The sequence below is a fragment of the Petromyzon marinus genome, chromosome 44 (genome assembly GCF_048934315.1).
Source record: "Petromyzon marinus isolate PM22_M1 ecotype Great Lakes invasive population chromosome 44, UKy_Petmar_22M1.pri1.0, whole genome shotgun sequence".
In the NCBI taxonomy this organism is placed as follows: Eukaryota; Metazoa; Chordata; class Hyperoartia; order Petromyzontiformes; family Petromyzontidae; genus Petromyzon; species Petromyzon marinus.
In genome coordinates this window covers 4,900,257-4,919,651 of record NC_133710.1, presented here as the reverse complement: position 1 = coordinate 4,919,651, position 19,395 = coordinate 4,900,257, and the positions used below count along the sequence as shown (strand labels likewise).

The following is a 19,395-nucleotide window of genomic DNA, read 5'->3' as shown; positions in this document are numbered from 1 at the left end:
CCTGGTATGCAGGAGGCCGTGGGTTCGATCCTGACGCCTGCTGTATAATTTGCGTGTTCTCTTAAGATTATTTGGCTGCTATAAATGTCCACACGATAAGCCAACTCCGTTGAGCTATCACTTGTGGCCAGGTCGCTTCTTAAAAAGAACTTCAGCTCAGTCGGCCTTACCTGGTAAAATAAATTAAAAATTTATAGTTTTAAAAGTACAGTCAGGGTCCTTGATTGGTGAAAGGATTTGGGAGTGGGAGGAGAGAGAATAGGTATTGTGGAAGACAGGATGATGAGAGAGGAGTTGGTGTGGATATGACGAGGACTTGAAGATTTGGGAGGAGGGTTAACGGAGACTTGAGGAATAGAGGGGGCAGTCGGTGAGGACTTTGAGACCTGAAGGACAGGAGTTCAGACGACTGAAGGACTTTGGAAGAACAGGACCGAGGAGGGGTGGAGGAGAGGACTCGGGGCAGCCAGGAATGAGGAAGAGAGGAGCGGGGTAGGAGGAGAGAGCGGGGTTGACAAACTGGTGGTGGAGACCACGGTGTGGGGGGGGGGGAGAGGTGAGAGAGCACTTGCTGGGCTCGAGCTGATAGGAAAGGAGAGGAGTGGGGAACAGTCGGAGGAAGAAGGGTGACAGGAGGAGAGGTGGTCGCGCGTGGTGGTGGTGGAGGAGGAGGGGACAATCGGACTCCCTCGGACTCATTCGGCGGTGCCATGCGACTACTTCTCTGTTCGAGGTTCCTCTTATCCCCGCTGGGCCGCAGAGCCCTGAGCGTCTCTCCCTGTCCCCACACTTCACCACCACCGTCACCACCACCACCCGGTTTGGCTGCGTCTATCGGAGAGGCGACGTCGGCGGCCGCGAGATCATCGGGCCGCGTGGACGCCGAGGGCGGTCGGTCGGGCTGCGACGGCCCGGCGAGGCGTCACTTCCCCGGCGGGCCGGGCAGGCGAGGCGCGGGCTCCGCGGAGCCGCCCCGCGTGTCTCGGGCTCTGGTGCTCGAGAAGACGACCCGCTACGAGTTCGAGCAGCAGCGATACAAATGCGCCGCCCTGTCCGAGGAGGACCTCAGGCAGCTGGTGAGCAACAGGCGCTCGCACTCACCATTTGGCGAGTGACCCTGTGGCGCGCTCTCTCTCACCTTAATCCTGCACGCTTCATGTGCATTTACCACCCCCACCACATCACTCACCACAACACTCACCACATCACTCACCACAACACTCACCACATCACTCACCACATCACTCACCACAACACACATCACTCACCACAACACTCACCACATCACTCACCACATCACTCACCACAAAACTCACCACAACACTCACCACATCACTCACCACAACACTCACAACATCACTCACCACATCACTCACCACAACACTCACCACAACACTCACCACACAACTCACCACAACACTCACCACATCACTCACCACAACACTCACCACAACACTCACCACATCACTCACCACAACACTCACCACATCACTCACCACAACACTCACCACATCACTCACCACAACACTCACCACATCACTCACCACAACACTCACCACATCACTCACCACAACACCACATCACTCACCACATCACTCACCACATCACTCACCACAACACTCACCACATCACTCACCACAACACTCACCAAAACACTCACCACAACACTCACCACATTACTTACCACATCACTTACCACGCTCCTCACCCTGTGCTCACCATACAGACACATGCACCAACCACTCACCACACCCCTCACCCTGTGCTCACCATACAGACACATGCACCAACCACTCACCAACCACTCACCACGCTCCTCACCCTGTGCTCACCATACAGACACATGCACCAACCACTCACCACGCTCCTCACCCTATGCTCACCATACAGACACATGCACCAACCACTCACCACGCTCCTCACCCTGTGCTCACCATACAGACACATGCACCAACCACTCACCAACCACTCACCACGCTCCTCACCCTGTGCTCACCATACAGACACATGCACCAACCACTCACCACGCTCCTCACCCTGTGCTCACCATACAGACACATGCACCAACCACTCACCAACCACCAACCACTCACCACGCTCCTCACCCTGTGCTCACCATACAGACACATGCACCAACCACTCACCACGCTCCTCACCCTGTGCTCACCATACAGACACATGCACCAACCACTCACCAACCACACACCTCACCACGCTCCTCACCCTGTGCTCACCATACAGACACATGCACCAACCACTCACCAACCACTCACCACGCTCCTCACCCTGTGCTCACCATACAGACACATGCACCAACCACTCACCAACCACTCACCACGCTCCTCACCCTGTGCTCACCATACAGACACATGCTCCAACCACTCACCAACCACTCACCACACACCTCACCACGCTCCTCACCCTGTGCTCACCATACAGACACATGCACCAACCACTCACCAACCACTCACCACACCCCTCACCCTGTGCTCACCATACAGACACATGCACCAACCACTCACCAACCACTCACCACGTTCCTCACCCTGTGCTCACCATACAGACACATGCACCAACCACTCACCAACCACTCACCACGTTCCTCACCCTCTGCTCACCATACAGACACATGCACCAACCACTCACCACGCTCCTCACCACACCCCTCACCCTGTGCTCACCATACAGATACATGCACCAACCACTCACCAACCACTCACCACGTTCCTCACCCTCTGCTCACCATACAGACACATGCACCAACCACTCACCACGCTCCTCACCCTGTGCTCACCATACAGACACATGCACCAACCACCCTCCTCACCACACCCCTCACCCTGTGCTCACCATACAGACACATGCACCAACCACTCACCACGCTCCTCACCACGCTGCTCACCATACAGACACATGCACCAACCACTCACCACGTTCCTCAACCTGTACTCACCATACAGACACATGCACCAACCACTCACCAACCACTCACCCTGTGCTCACCATACAGACACATGCACCAACCACTCACCAAACACTCACCACGCTCCTCACCACACCCCTCACCCTGTGCTCACCATACAGACACATGCACCAACCACTCACCAACCACTCACCACGCTCCTCACCACGCTCCTCACCCTGTGCTCACCATACAGACACATGCACCAACCACTTATCACGCTCCTCACCACCCCTCACCCTGTGCTCACCATACAGACACATGCACCAACCACTCACCAACCACTCACCACACTCATCACCACACTCCTCACCCTCTCTCCGAGGAGAACTTTCGGCAACTAATGAGGACCCTTCGCTGTGTGCTCACCATGCAGAGACGCATGCACCAACCGTGTACATCATAACCACTAGCTTTGTTGCACGTCCAAGGACGGCTGTGTATATTACAGTCAATCTGAAATATTCAATAGAAAAATTGTTCAGCTCATGATTATTAATGAGGGGGGCGTTGCCCCATGTGGAGTGACGTCACCCGCTAATGGTTATTGTGGAGGGGTGCGGCGTTTGGAGTGACGTCACCCCCTCATGGTTATTGTGGAGGGGTGCGGCATGTGGAGTGACGTCACCCGCTAATGGTTATTTGGGAGGGGTGCGGCATGTGGAATGACGTCACCCCCTCATGGTTATTGTGGAGGGGTGCGGCATGTGGAGTGCGCGACCTTTATGTGCGTTTGTGTAAATTTCCACGCGGGCATGAATATTAATGAAGGGGGGGGCCTCTTTTGCAGTGACGTCACACACGGATGTAGCACTATACTGCATAGATTTATTTTTTTGCCGTCACTCTCTGTAAAGAAACGTCATATTTGAAGCGACTTTGCGTCATAAATTATTTCATTCAGCTCGACCTTCCTCTGCGTTCGTGTAAACATCCACCCACTAATGAATATTAATGAGGGAGGGTGGGCCTCATATGGAGTGACGTCACGCGGGGCGGTGGGCCTCATGCTGAGTGACGTCACTCACGGGACGGACACATTTGTGGATGATTATAGTAGATAATGCGCAACAATAAGCACAAATATCGTGCGATACACTGCTGCATATGGACACTCGCTCAGCACCACACACTCCCCACACCATGCACACTCAACGCTGACTCGCTCACCGCACTCACCATACACACTTCACAAAGTCCCGCCTCACCTTGAGGAATTCATCGGTGCGGATAAACTCACAAACACCATTAACATATTCTGCGCACTCGCCACCACACTCGCACACACACCGGATGCACTAACCCTGACTTACCTCGGCTCATTCACCGTAACATCTTGCCGTACAACACAACAAAAAAAACATGCAAACTACAGGTGTGTGCAGAGCCGGGAGGACACCACACCACACTCAACACACCACACTCAACACACACACACCACACTCACTCACCCTGAATCGCAACGTTTGTGCGGGAAAATCTATTGAGACTGTTGCATTGTTGTCAACCCCTTATCAGTGCCCTACCTTATTACAGACCAATTCAGACCTTACTGGTCACCCCGTGCCCTCATAAATCTCAACGTTCATCCTACAAAGTCCCATCACAAGGGAGAAACACAAACAAATTGACACAAACATGACTTTGCCCGTATATAAACGGCTGTACGCTGTGTGGACCTGTAAAACTAGATTTCCCTGATTTAAAGCTTTCGTGACTGCAGGGATTCATATTCTTGGTTCTTTCGGTAAAGTCACGTAGAAGGGAAACAATAAAATAAGAAAAATATAAAACAATAAAATTCTCACGACGTTTCGACTGCAACACAAGCAATCATCATCAGGTGTGGTTTTCACACCTGATGATGATTGCTTCAGGTTTTCACATCTGATGATGATTGCTTGTGTTGCAGTCGAAACGTCATGATAATTTTATTGTTTTATATTTTTATTTGATTGTTTCCCTTCTACGTGACTTTACCGAAAGAACCAAGAATATAGATTTCCCTGTACAAGAATAAGTGTTAAACGGATGGGTTGACAGGTATGCTGTTGCAACTTTTGACGATTCAGAGCGCCACAGTGGCAAGATGTTAACTACCTCGCCTGGTATACAGGAGGTCGTAGTGGGTTCGATTCTGATGTCTGCTGTATATTTGGAGTTTGAATGTCTATCTCCCTGTGGTCGTGTGGATTTTTCTCCGGGTCCTGCGGTTTTTTTCCTTCATATTTAGAGACATGCGTTGAGAGTGTTTGACCGCTGTAAATTTCCACGTGATGAGCCACTTCGTTGAGCGATCATTTGTGGTCAGGTCGCTTCTGAAAAAGAGCTGTAAAGCTCAGTAGGCCTTACCTGGTAAAATAAAAAAAATATCATCACCATCCATGGGCAGATAGCCCGTAGGTGTCCCCTGTACATGCCATTTGTTTCCACTTTCCTCTTGTCTTGTGCCAATACGCTCAAGTAAAAAAAAAAGATGTAGTTTATAGTTTGTTGTTGAGTTCAGTCTCTCTCTGTGCGCTTGTTCTCGCTAGCTGGCATTGCGGGGCTCCAACTACGGCGGCCTTCTGGAGCGCTACCACGTCCACCGAAAGCACGTCCTTCACCTCATCAGCAGCTTGCAGTACGTGCCGACCTCTGCTGCTGTCTTGCACAGCAGCGGCGGTGGTGGTGGGGACCCCTACGGCACGTGGGGGGCCAGACACGACCCAAGACTTCACTTCGCCCCCCGGCCCGCACGCTGAATTTTCGCCCGCAAATTAGTTGCGTGTGGCTTGCGGTCACATAAAAGGACCGAACGCCTTTGTAACGGCCTGCAAACATTGTCTGGGCGCCACTCCGAGCTTCCTGAGCTGCACGAAATTGGCAACAACACCGTGTTTCTAATTTTGTCTGTGTGTCAGTCACTTGCGTCACTGCAAGGACCGGCTTGCAGTGACACAAGTGACCAAGGTGTGTGTGTGTGTGTTAATGTGTTGTTGCCCGCCAAGTGGGAGCGGTGGTGCAGTGGTTAGCACGCTTGCGCAACTAACCCGATGACCCGAGTTCGATTCCCGCTCACAGCCAACGCCAAGGAACGATTATCTGAACAGGTCCTGGGCCTCCCCTAGATCGGTTCAGCCTCAAACGAATACCTGGTGCGTTGTGTAAACATCCCCACTCGGGTTACGAAGACGGCCGGACGTGGTGCTGACCACCCACCCACCTCTTGTGCGGTGCCGGCCTTGATTGGTGCTCGCTAACAGCACTTGGCCCAACAGTCTGTTAAAGGCTATACGGGGGATCTTTGTCTTGCCTGCCAAATGTATTTATAAAAGTCCCCTTCGGGGCAGGTTTTACATTGCAGAGTTGATAAATTCCCTCTGCTCCACCCCTCCCTGAGTGATGCAATGAAGAGATACCGGTTCAGTGATTAATTCATTTGTTTGAGTTATTGTGGTGACTCTAGGTGCACCTGGTGGCTGCGGGGGTTGCATGAACCCATTATGTTCTTCATAAATTAATAATTGATCATTTACAGCCCCTCTGCCAATCCACTGCTGGATGTAGGCCTCCCCACGCCATGTCGGTCATTGGGAATATTTGACCATACTTCACCGTGCTGCTTAAGGCGGGTTAGTGAACGGCTTGCCTAGTCTCGGTTCAGATATTGCTCGCCAGGGACTCCCAAACTCGTGTTGCTGGGTTTATCGTGCGGTGCACGAACCAATGCACCATCGTTTCCCCCTGTAAAATAATGTCCTTGAATCTACCCAGGCAAACCGTCACTGAGTCTCGACACTCATTTCCAGGAGGTTCCCGCTACATCGCCGATGTTTGGCCGATTGCGTTCACGGGCGTTTGGCATCGTGTGGACGGAAACTCGGAGAACCCGGCAGAACGCAGAGAAACCCCCACCTCGCGTACGCAGGGAATCATGTGCAGAGCTCCACGCAGATGGATTCAGAAATCGTTGTTGCGCCATCATACGCGCGTTGTCTTGCAGGGAGAGCGGCGTGGAGGTGCGGGTGGTGAAGAGGCACGACTACTGCGAGCATGACGTCAGTTGGGCTGACACCATCATCTCTGCGGGAGGTGCGTGTGTTGGGGGAGGGGGGGGGCGCGCCGGCGAGCTCGTTGCCAAGTCCCCGTGCCCAAGTGCATCGTGGTGCATGGCCCTACGCCAACGCGGCGATGAGCAATCGTTTCTCTCAGTCAAGGCGGCCGACAGTGGCGTAGCTATCGAGTGTGCGTGCGGTGCAAATCCACCGTGGCCCACGGGCCGGATGCGTCCAGTCACTGGGATTAGAAGAGGTGATGGAGGGGGGGTGACATTGGATGGGGGGGGGACAGGGGGGCATATCATTTCTTGCACCAGGGCACATGCCAACCACGCTACGCCCCTGGTCACCTCGTTTGTATTGTTCCTCCTTTGCTGCGTCTCGTTCGCATACTTTTGTTCAATTCGTTGGCCTAAATGCAGCATTGGCGTATTGTTCTCGTGTCGCACATATAAGCGTGGAGCGGTCGGTGGCGCGGGTGTCGGTGCAATGGCATGGTGAATGTCGCAGTGGTGAGTGATATCAGAACCGGCCCTTCCCCACCCCCTGCCCAGAATTGTCATACCTCTGCCGGGCAGACTGAGTTACGATTCCCATGCGGTAGCGTCCCCTGAGAGTGCTCACGGAGGCATGTGTTGTGTTTGCTCTCTGCTTTTGCGGCAGGCGACGGCACACTGCTCTTGGCGGCCAGCAAGGTCCATGACCCCCGGAAACTAGTCATTGGTGTCAACACCGACCCGGAGAGGTACGCGCCCATCGGATTGCTTTTGAACGTTTTCAAGGGCTACGCCACCGTGCAGTGAGGCGGTGGTGTGGAGTGGTGGCGCCGTGGTTAGCACACTCTGCTGCTAGGAACCTGGTAACCTTTAGTTTGATTCCCGACCACAGCCGACGTCACTGGCAAATTATTATTATTACTGTTTTCATTATTACGCTTGTTTACCCAGGACAACCTCACTGAGTCTCAAGACTGTTTCAGGAGGGTCCTGCCAAGGTTACGCAGTATGGGGCGATGTTGCTCCTCTGTGTGTAATCCCAAATGCGTAATTTGCAGTGTAAATTTTCAGCATCGGGCCAATAACAATTTTGGCCAATAACAGTTTTGGCGTTTTCTTTACGGAAGTAAACTGGAGAAACCAGAGGAAACCCATGCAGAACAGGGAGAACAAATTAACTCCTTACAGAAAAGCACCAAAGTTGAGAATCGAACCCAAAGTCCCTTCTCGCTGTAACACACAAGTGTTACCAATGCACCGCCTTGCCACCAAAATAATGTATTGCACGATCCTGATCGCCCCCCCCGCTAAAATTCGTCGGTTTTCTCCGGGTGCTCCGGTTTGCTCCCACGTGCAGTATAAACACTCACTAATTGGCTGAAAATACTTAACATGTAGAGAACTGCGAGATGCAATTTGCATGAACGACGACATCGCTACATACAACTAAACATTCGATTTATTCTTTTTGCCAATCGGAAGGTTACAAGGTCAAATCCTGATTGGCAGGGGTTGACTCGGCCCGCCGTCATCCCTCCGAAGTCAATAAAAGTGAACATCTATTTAGGGCGAAGTCAGTGGTGGTTGTCCTATGGAAAAACCCGCCCCTACCATAGGAACATGGAATTACCTCCACTGGCTCAGTACTCATAAAACAGTAGATGAGCATTCATCCTTCATTGCTCATTTGAGTATGAATTCACGGTTGTATGTACGTTGAACTTCTTTCGCACCGTACGTAGCCAACCGTGCTAATCGTGTTGAGCCGGGGGATCGCATGCCGGTGTTGTTAAGCTACCGCTGTTGTTGCCGTTTGCCGTAGGTCTCAGGGCCACCTGTGCCTGCCCGTCTGCTACACCACCAACATGCCCCTCGCGCTGCAGAAGCTACAGAAAGGTGATTTCAGGTGAGTGTCGGGCGTGCACGTGGCCCGCTAAGGCCGCACCCATTGGGCGTGCCCATTGCAACACAACGTCTTAGTAGGCTTATCACAGCCAATGCCACGGTTTGTAGTTGTTTTTTTTGGTTCGGCCACGTGACGGGTCTGGCCGAACGTTATTTGTGTAACGCTCCACCGCCCGACGTAGCCAAACAAATTAAATTATCATGTGTGTAGGCGTTTCACATGCCGATCATTATCGATGAAGGTCACTCAATTCACCATGAGTTGAAGGGTTCTAACAATCAAATGCGGTCGCGATTAGTTATGCGCCGTTTCCCTGGAGTGTGCGCCAAGCAACTTCAGGTCAGAAACCAAGAAATCACAACGACTTCCTGGTTTAACCCTGTGCTCAGGTCCAGGCCTCTTCTCATCTGCCATTCACTATCTCTTCTCTGAAGTACAAAGAAACAAAAACATTGGTAATCACAGAAAAGTTGGAGTCTTTTGACGACGGGACTAGTGTGACCCCTCTTGGCCACCATTATTCGCCAACGTAATCGGTCCACGAGGCGGCGCTCTGACCCAGACTCGTGTTGGCGCGCCTGCGACCCGATCGCGGCCAGGTACCTTTGGCGCCAGCGCATCCGCGTCGAGACGGACGGCTCGGGGCTTGGACTCGTGCCCGTGGACCTCCACGAGCAGCAGCTGAGCCTGGCGCAACACCGTTCAGCGCACCTAGCCGCCGCTGCCAAACACGCAGGTGACCGGGCGGACAGGCGGGTGGGCAGGTAGGCGGGCGGGCGGTTGTGCGGGCTCCTTGCGCCACTTCGTGCCACCTTGTAGTCCACGGGCCAGAGCAGAAACCGGTACCGCCTAACGTAGAAAAACTTCAGTCGTGCCAGTGTATGTATGCGTTAAAGAGAAGGGGAACTCTTGGATAACCCCACTCGTTTCAAATGGTTATCATTTGATTCGCTGTTATTGGCCGCGTAAATAAATTGGAACCAGCTAAAGTCACGGCAGCGCAGGCGGTACCGACAGGTGAAATGTATGTTCATGAAGCGTTGTGCTGCATTCGCATGTGCTACGGAAAGGGTGCTGGGCCAGCTGGCTTTGTTTTTCCTGGATTGGTCTAGTGTGCAGTCTCAAGGTGAGTCCACCGCTCGGTGTGTAAATGAGGGTTTGGGTAGGAGGATGTGACGTATGCAGCACCCAGGGTAATGGAGTCATACGGATGAATACAAACAAAAATAGCTCCACAGATGGGTTAGGAACCTGCACATTGACAAAGAAAATGGGGAAAAAGATGAAAAGGGCACAAATGAGTCCGGAGAGATGCATGCTTGGAGTTAGCAACGAGCGGCAGGAGGAGAGGAATGCATGGATTAAAGAGTTCACGCGCGTTATGGACATCGTGTGAACTGTCGAGAAAGGGGAGCGGCCTCGGGCACGGCGAGAAGAGCCGACGACGGCGGTTGAGACAAGCGATGGAGCGGCAGCCAAAGGAGGGAACGCGCCCGTGAGCACGTCCGCCGCGGAGAGATGGAGCGATGGACTCGGCTGGTGATAGCTGGCGAATGCTTCAGGAGGGCTCCGTCTGGCAGTGGATAAAGCATGGCTGGTGACGATCTCGGCGTTGGTGTTGTTGTGTCGGCAGGGTTGACACTGGGGTTGGTGAGCGGGCCCAAGCGACTTCCTGTGTGCGCGTTGAACGAAGTCTACATTGGCGAGTCCATCTCCTCCAGGTGACTGCTATGCCGAGACACAGTGTGCCCCACATCTGTCTACAGCGAAATCAGCCTTAAATGAGTACCTGTTGCAGTGTGTAAACATCAGCACTGGGAAGGTGGGGAGGCCAAAGTGGCCGGGAGCAGTGCCGGCCATCTCCACCCTCGTTTGCCGTTCCGGCCTTCATAGGTGCTCGCTAACAGCACCTTCCCCCGACAGCCTGCGTGGGCTACATAGGGTGTCTTTGTGTGCCTGTGTGCGTGCGGGGAGCGGCTAACGTCGGTGGTGACCTTTTTTTAGACGTTCACATCTCCCATTCCCGTGTGCCTCCAGGGCCTCCTACTACGAGCTAAGCGTGGACGGGGGCCCCTGGGAGAAGCAGAAGAGCTCCGGGATCAGCGTGTGCACTGGCAGCGGCTCCAGCGCCTGGTAGGCCATTGCTGTCGCCTCCGCAGACCCCCACACGTTGTGCGCCAGCGTGGCCTGCAGTGGTATCAACGCATTGCGGCCCATGCCATGCTCGCGTCTCTGAGCGTGTCTGCGCATGTCTGTGCGTGGCTGCGCGAGTTTGCGCGAGTGTGGGAAGCGATGGCGTGGTGGCTGGCGGTACTGCACTACGAGCCCGGAGACCTGAGTTCGATTCCCGAGTCACGATCAGCATTGGTGGCAAATCCCTCAACCGGTCCTGGGTCTCCCCGAGGTCGTCTTTGCGTTTAAACGAGTACCTGGTGCACGGTGTGTAAAAGACATCAGTGCCGGACGTGTTGCTGACCGCACCCCACCCCCTTCGTGCACCGCCCCGGCCTTCACAGTTGCTTGCTTAACAGCACTTGCCTTAACAGCCTGCGTGGGCTACGCAGGGGATCTTTTTCTTTGTCTTGCCTGTGTGTGTGTGACACTACCCGTACTGTTTGATGGGGGGGCAGTGGCGCGGTGGTTAGCCTGTTGCGCTATAACCCCGACGACCCGAGTTCCGCTCGCGGCAATGGCTAATATCAGTGGCGAGTGATTTGTGAACCGTCGTTTGGTGTCTCCCAGATGGGGAAGTATGGTCAAATATACCTCCATGTAGCGGGGGGGTGGGGTTGAACAAATAAACCCTCCCTTCTAGTTTCCGCTCCTCCCTCAAGGCCTCCACCTCTTCTCCCTGGCCCATCATTCCCTCCATTTCTAGATTCCCCCCGTAATTCACGTGCCCACTAATCTCCCGTACCCCATCCCTATTTACCGTATCACCTTTAGCTACCCTCATTGTATAACCCTTGTAAAGCGCCTTGGATAAAGGCGCTGTATAAATATAAGATTTCGAAGCCTCTCCCCACAGACCTCCCACTAATCTCAAAACCCCACTCTCGCGTTCAACGAAGCATTGAGGTTGGGTTGTTGATGCGCTGGAGGTGGTGAAAGATCGTCGATCGATGTTTTCGGGTCGCCAGGCTGATGATGGCATTCGTCGTGGTTTCTCACTGAACCAGAGTGCGGGGCCGCTTGCAGGCTGCTGCTGTACCCCACTCCGAGAAGGGAGTAAGAGGGCCATGGGAAATCGGCGGGGTGTCTATAAATGGATCATCCTGCATAACCCTTGGCTCTGCGTGTGTCATCCACAGGTCGTACAACATCAATAAGATTGGCTGTCAAACGGTGCAGGATGTTCTAACAATAGGTAAGGACATTTTTGTCCGCAACCAAGCCTGACTGCTGATGAGATGCTGAATGTAGAACCTGGTCCAGTTTGCTTGTGTTGAACCAATGCTGCTGAGCTGATGCACTCCTAGAAGGCCCTACGGCTGATGGGATATTTCTTATTTTTTTACTTTTATCCATTTGTTTTATGTGGAGGGATGGATACGTGAAGGAGGAGATTTATCTGCTTAGTTAGTCCGTACAAATAAAACACCTTCCATACAGATATAACCGTGTTTTTGTAATACTAAATGCACATCTCTGTTGCGATATACGCTGCACGCACATGGGCCACGTTTGCCATCGTGGAACTACGAAGGAGGGATGATCTACTGGGATCAGCGCGCTGTCCGTTCCGCGTAGCACGCGTGCGTAGGAGCGTGCGTTCTTGACCTCGCCGGGGAACCTGTGTATCATTGCAGCTGCCGATATCAGTGGACAGTCCATGCCCAACGACGCGGATTTCTGCAGGACAGGTCAGTCCCGCGCCCCCGTACTATGTGTGAGTGCCGTACACGTGCACACACCTCCTGTACGCAACGCACCTTTTCTCATGTCCCCAAGGACGTTGTCAGGATGAGCAAAGGCGGAACCTTTGACGGGTCTTGGTTGGGGCACCACTGTGGCGAGATGTTAACTCCCTCGCCCGGTATGCAGGAGGTCGTGGGTTCGATTCCGACCCAGACGCCTGCTGTATATTTGGAGTGTGCATGTCTCTCTCCCCGTGGTCGCATGGATTTTTCTCTGGGATCTCCAGTTTATCCCTCCACATTTAGAAACATGTGCTTTGAGTGTTTGGCTGCTATAAATTTCCACACGATGATAAAGCCACTTCGTCGAGCTATCATTTGTGATAGCCAGGTCACTTCTGCAAAAAAATAAAATATATTCTTGGTTCTTTCGGTAAAGTCACGTGGATAGAAAAAAATATTAAAATAAAATTTAAGCAAATAAAATATATATTTTATTTATTGTTTACACCGAGCCCAGGTGGCAGCATCATCATCATTTTCAGAATGTGGCAGTGTCACCCTTAGACCATCGCTAAGTTTGTTTAGCGGACCAAGTCTTCAGTCAATAAAAAAATGTAACTGCTCTTTGTCATTCCACCGATGGACGAAGGCCCCTCCCCATCCACTGCGGAGACAGAGCGATGACATGAGCTCGTGTGCAGGTACTAGATGGATCGTTGCTTTGGAAGACCGCGATAGATGCCAACGGCTTGCCGAGGGCTTCCACATCCAGCAGCGGATTGATCATGGCCGATGACGATGGCGATAATGTAAACGTGCGATTAATATCTCGGCCACCTATTTCATTCGTAAAAACGATTTCTATTTGTTCTCTGCCCCAACTACACTACTGTATTTACAAACGCGTTGGATTCGTAAATATATTATATCATCGGCTACAGACGAGGCCTGGGCATAGTTACTCCCTTTCACAAGCGTGATGGGAAACGGCACGAGACGGGGGAGGGGGGTCCCTTCCAGCGTTAAATACCAGGGCCCCCGCAAGTCTCTCGATGGGTCTTGTTGTAAGAGCTTACTTGCTAAGGTGGTGGGTTGAACTGCCGACTGTTATCAGCGTGTTGCGTTCCTGTGCACCGCGATGATAATAGTTTTATGTTATACAGTGTCATTCGCGAAAATTGCATCGCAAAACACTGTAGAATTTGTAACGGGCCCAGGTTTTTGCATGGGAAACCACGGGGAAGAGGGCAATCGGAACCGCTGCCAGCAATCGCCCAAGTTCTCTTGATCCTATATGTGGATGTTTGGTCAACGCCGTCAGTGAGAGTTTGTATACGTGGGAGGAAGCCGGAGTGCCCGGAGATAACCCACGCTTGCCAGGGGGTGGGGGGTAACACTCTATCTATGGCTATCGCTCAATGTAGTTGTTGGTGGATGTGTGTAGAATCTTCGATTGTTTGTGTGTGTGCATGCGCTAGATTGGGAGCAGTAGTGCAATGGTTAGTGCACTGCACTATGAACTCGGTGACCTGAATTCAATTCCCGCTCACGACCAACATCGTTGACGATTATCTAAACCGGTCCTGGGCCTCGCCTAGGTCTACTCAGCCTCAATTAAGTACCTGGTGCGATGCCCATTCGGGAGACAAAGGTGGCCGGGCATGGTGCTGGCCACCCACCCACTCGCGTTCCGTGCCGGGCCTTCATAGGTGCTACTCGCTTTCACAGCACTTGCCCCAACAGTCTGTTAAGGCTATACGGGGGATCTCTGTCTTTCCACGCTAGTGATGGAGCGGTATTGTTCCTCGCTGGTGTTTGACCCTGAAGAGCCGCAGATGTTCTTCAGCATCCGGGAACCGATCGTCAACCGCGTTTTCTCCAACTCGCGCCCGCACGGCCACGCCACCAGGTGCGCCACCCGGCACGCCATCCACACCACCCACACCACCCACTTTACCCATGCAGCAGTAGGTGTCTGGACACCTGTCACGGTCATGAACCTGTGGCACGTCACCCCGGCTGCGCTGAGGGTTTATTTGGTGAAGGGTCCTGGTAGCTCACCCCAGTGACGAAGGGCCGATGCCCGAAACATTCCCTGTTATATCCAGTAGAACCCCTCTTAACGACGGCAATTGGTTCCACGAAACCGATCCTTAAGTGATTTGGTCGTTAAGCGAGTATAAGAAATGCACGTTAAAGGCGTAATTCGTTCCGATAGCATCGAAAGTTACCCTTTTTTACCCAATAAACGTACTTTATAATATTTAAACAATTGATATTTATGCATAAAGATACTAACATTATAAAGACAATATTATGAGAAACATGGTTAATCAATGCATTAATTCATATTTACTGTACCTACAACAGTCCGTCGTTAAAAGGTGAATGGTCGGTAAGCGAATACATTGGGAGGCGCTACACTACTATACACTACACTACTATACACTACACTATACACTACTATACACTACAATATACACTACACTATACACTACTATACACTACACTATACACTACACTACTATACACTACACTATACACTACACTATACACTTCTATACACTACACTATACACTACTGTTGACTACACTATACACTACTATACACTACACTATACACTACACTATACACTTCTATACACTACACTATACACTACTATAGACTACACTATACACTACACTACACTATACACTACACTATACACTACAATATACACTACACTACAATATACACTACTATACACTACACTATACACTACAATATACACTACTATACACTACACATTAGGCTCTATGGAGGCCCGTCATTAAGCGATTAGTCGTTAACAGGGGTGTTCATTAAGCTTATCCACCACTGCAACGCAGCAGCAGCAGTGGTATCACCATTATTTGTTTTAACTATTAAACTATTTTTTTTATTTTATCAGGTAAAGCCCGCTGAGCTGTATAGCTCTTTTTCAGAAACGACCTGGCCACAAATGATAGCTCAACGAAGTGGCTCATCACGTGGAAATTTCTAGCAGCCAAATACTCTCAATGTATATTGATTATAAATGTGGAGAGAAAAACCGTAGGACCCGGGGAAAAATCCACGCTATCACGGGGAGAGAGAGAGAGAGAGAGACGCATGCTCCGAATATACAGACGTCAGGGTCAGGATCGAACCCACGACCTCCTGTATACCAGGCGAGCTGGTTAACATCTCCTAGCCACCGTGGCGAAACCTGTCACCGGATGTTGTTGTTGTGCACACTCGGTGGCTTGCCGATCGTCGTCGTCGCCATCGTTGTTGTCTCCATCGTCAGGATGACGATTCGCTCGCGGTGCTGGGACGCCTGCCTGGTGCTCGATGGCGGAACCTCCTTCGAGTTCAACGACGGAGCGATGGCCACGCTTTCCACGCACCCGGACGATGCACTCAAGTCCCTGCACCTGGACCCCTGACCACGAGAGCCCCCCCCGACCCCGCCCCCTTACCTACCCCACTCCCCCCCCCGCACCCCACTCTCCCTCCTCCCCCACCCTTACCGCTCGGCCGCCACTGGCTGCTCGACGCCCCCGTTACGCACGGAGGGAGGACCCGGAGGACGATTTGAGACGCGTTCACCGCCATCGCGTCCGCGGTGTCAGGAGCGCTCCTGCAGTGTATCGGAAGATTCGGAATATTTATTTAATACTGCGGGAATCCGATGGGCTATGAAAGCTCTCTTTCACACGGATGTCCAGTGCGCGACAGGCCGGGCTGTGATCAGGTTATTCAAGTAATCGGTGGCTCTCTCGGTCACCGGGCTCGGTTTGCTCGACCGATCGGATCCACGCGAAAACAGCCGGAGAACAAGAGTCTCACCACTGCGCCCACCCCCCCCCCAGCGCGTGCGATGACGAACGTGTCTTGGTCACGATGTCCGCATCATCATCATCGGCCACATCGCGCACTGGGCCTGGCTCCTAGGGGGGTTTCCCGCCTTCACAAGGCAGAATGTGGGGAGGACGGCCGCGAATTTTAAAGGTGGCGAGGGGGGGGCCCCCGAGTTATCGACCGCAAAAGGAAAGCAGTCAATTTACAATTGCGAGGCGATTAATCAACGAATCGTCCCGGCGGCTCTCGTCCTGTTTGACCGCGGGGTCCCTGAAGCCTCTGTAGCGTGCCAGCTAGTAATGTCAGCAGCCCACTCAGAGGGTACAGGTCCCGAGTTTTGCTAAACCATACTTCCAGAAATTACGACGCACTTCCCCCCCCACCCCCCAGCGTTTTAAGAAACGGTTGGGGGGGGTGCCTCTTACAATCCGGTAGGTGTGTGTGTGTGTGTACGAGCGCGTGTGCGCGCGTTGTGAGGTGGTGTAGTGCTGAGCGCTCACGGTCGACACCAATGACGATTATCTGAACTGGTCCTGGGTCGACTTGGCTTCAAATTAGTACCTTGTGTGGTGTGTAAACATCGCCACTCGCGGCCGGGCGTGGTGTTGGCCACCCACCCTCTCGAGTGCCGTTCCTGCCCTCAAGAGCGATCGCCAACGGCAATTTCCACAATAGTTGAAGGCTAGTAGTCTCTCACTGTGTGAGAGACGACATTTGCGTAACTTTTTTTCTGACACCGGGCACATGTATTTGGGTGGGTCTTGCTTTCCGGAGCGTCCCATTGCAGTTATTGTCAAGTCGCCACAACTGAACGCCGTGCCCGCGAAGAAACCTAATGCCGATGGCGCCTTTCCTCGGCTGATCTCGCAAGTCTTGACTCCCGTGCCAAGTGTTTGTGCTGGGGATAGAATTACGACCACCGCTACCTCAACGCGTTGCCGCCGCCGCTGCCGTCGAGTGGCACCTTGCGCAATGCGCCGCGCCCCCGGGCGGCCACCACGGTGGCCGTCAGAGCGATGGAGGGGACATCGCCGGAAACTGCCAACCAGTCGCTGTGTTTGGGGTCAGCACGCTTCCTGAGCCTACGATGGTTTTCATTGTTATCAAGATCGTCGTCATCGGCAGCCGTGATCAATCCGCTGCTAGGCGAAGTCCTCCCCGCGCCGTCGCCGTCCCCCGCGATCTATTGATCCATCGAGCGCCTGCACGCGAGACGATTTCATCGCATCCACCACATGTCCGTGGTGGCTGCCACTTCACTCATAGTCTCGCCCACCGGCCCAATCACACCACCTAGCCGTGACGTGTCCTGCACAAGCCCACTTTCATTCTCGCTCAATGCGCTCTCTTCTCCAACCGTGCCTCTCGGCTTCTCAGCACAATTGGAACCGCGCACCTCACCATGCTCATTTGCGCACTTTCCGGCTCTTGTTCCAGTTGCATTGTCAAATGTCCGTGCCCTCCGATCCATGTGACGTAGCAGGTAATAATACATTGATTACAAACGTGCTTCTGGAGACATCCGAGTGTGTTGGTACGTCCCGAATCCTGCAGTTTGATCATTGCTCTGCAGCTGTCATTGACATACACGTGCCTTGGTCGCAGCTCTCAACTATCCCAGCTCTCAACTATCCCAGCTGAAGCTGTGGGACTAATTGGGTGTGCTAGACTTGTCAGCCAGGGAGATGTTTGGAACTCCTGGACTGCCTGGCTGAGTATGCCTCCGTTCATACAAACACTTAAAAGTAAAAAAAAAATGTTTTGAGTTGTGTGGGGTTATACGAATTCGGCGTGCGGTCAGAAATATTTCAGAGTGGTATCCTCTCGCTGTTTCGCATAAGCCAGGGGGGTCCAAACCGACGGCCTCCGGGCTGAATGCAGCCCATAACTTCATTTCACACGATCCCCCTGACTTAATTTCACACGGACATCGAGTTGATCCGTCGTCGCAGGCATCCGAGCCTCACTGATCGGGTCCTAGAGGGCGGAAATGTTTGCGACCTGGTAACGCCGTGTTTTATAACTTTCTAGAAACGCCGCGAGCCGTAATAGATTTTTTGTGCGTTGCCGTTGGTTCACGTTGGTTCACGTTTAAAGTGTGGCGTGCGTTTAATGTGCGGTTGCCCACCACAAAGTATTTAAAACTCATTCCTAGTTCTTTTGGTAAAGTCACGTTGAAGGGAAACAACAAAATAATAATATATATAAAACAATAAAAATTCTCACGACGTTTCGACCATAACACAAACGGTCGTCTTCAGGTGTGTCGGTTTGCATTATGCAAACGTGAGAATTTTTATTGTTATATATATTTTATTATTTTGTTGTTTCCCTTCAACGTGACTTTACCGAAAGAACTAAGAATATGAATTACTGCAGTCACGAAAGCTTTAAATCAAAATTTATTTAAAACTCCTTTTCAATCCTCGGTAAGGAAACGGATTCCCTCACCCCCTGACTTTTGACGCATTTTGAAGAACAACATTTTCAATCGCATTTTCAGGAAACTAGGGGGTGGGTCGGCCATCCCACCCCGTGTGTTGGTCTTTCGCGTGTTTGTGGCGATTTCGTTCCACGGACGTGGAGTTCGCGGGGCCCTCCACGGGGTCCGTTTATCTCGTGCTCCGTGACTGTACAGTGCTGCTGCATTTTTACGGTCGCGCAACCTCTGGCTAGACGCGAGTGATTTTTTTTGCCAAGCTAACTTTGAAACCGCTTTATTGGGATTGTTTTTTTTATTACGAAATAAAGACACGTTTTTTCTGCATCC

The 19,395-nt window shown here is 52.2% G+C and overlaps 1 protein-coding gene across 1 annotated transcript; it reads left to right on the top strand.

The window, feature by feature from the left end:
- The first annotated feature begins 94 nt into the window (after positions 1–94).
- NADK2 (NAD kinase 2, mitochondrial) lies at positions 95–19,392 on the top strand. Its single transcript, XM_032970987.2, has 12 exons — positions 95–1,076; positions 5,497–5,585; positions 6,948–7,036; positions 7,666–7,747; positions 8,821–8,904; positions 9,504–9,640; positions 10,538–10,625; positions 10,942–11,037; positions 12,216–12,271; positions 12,714–12,767; positions 14,550–14,673; positions 16,072–19,392. The coding sequence occupies exons 1-12, from the start codon at positions 711–713 to the stop codon at positions 16,208–16,210; spliced, it is 1,404 nt and encodes a 467-aa protein (XP_032826878.2). The 5' UTR covers positions 95–710; the 3' UTR covers positions 16,211–19,392.
- The last annotated feature ends 3 nt before the right edge of the window (positions 19,393–19,395 follow it).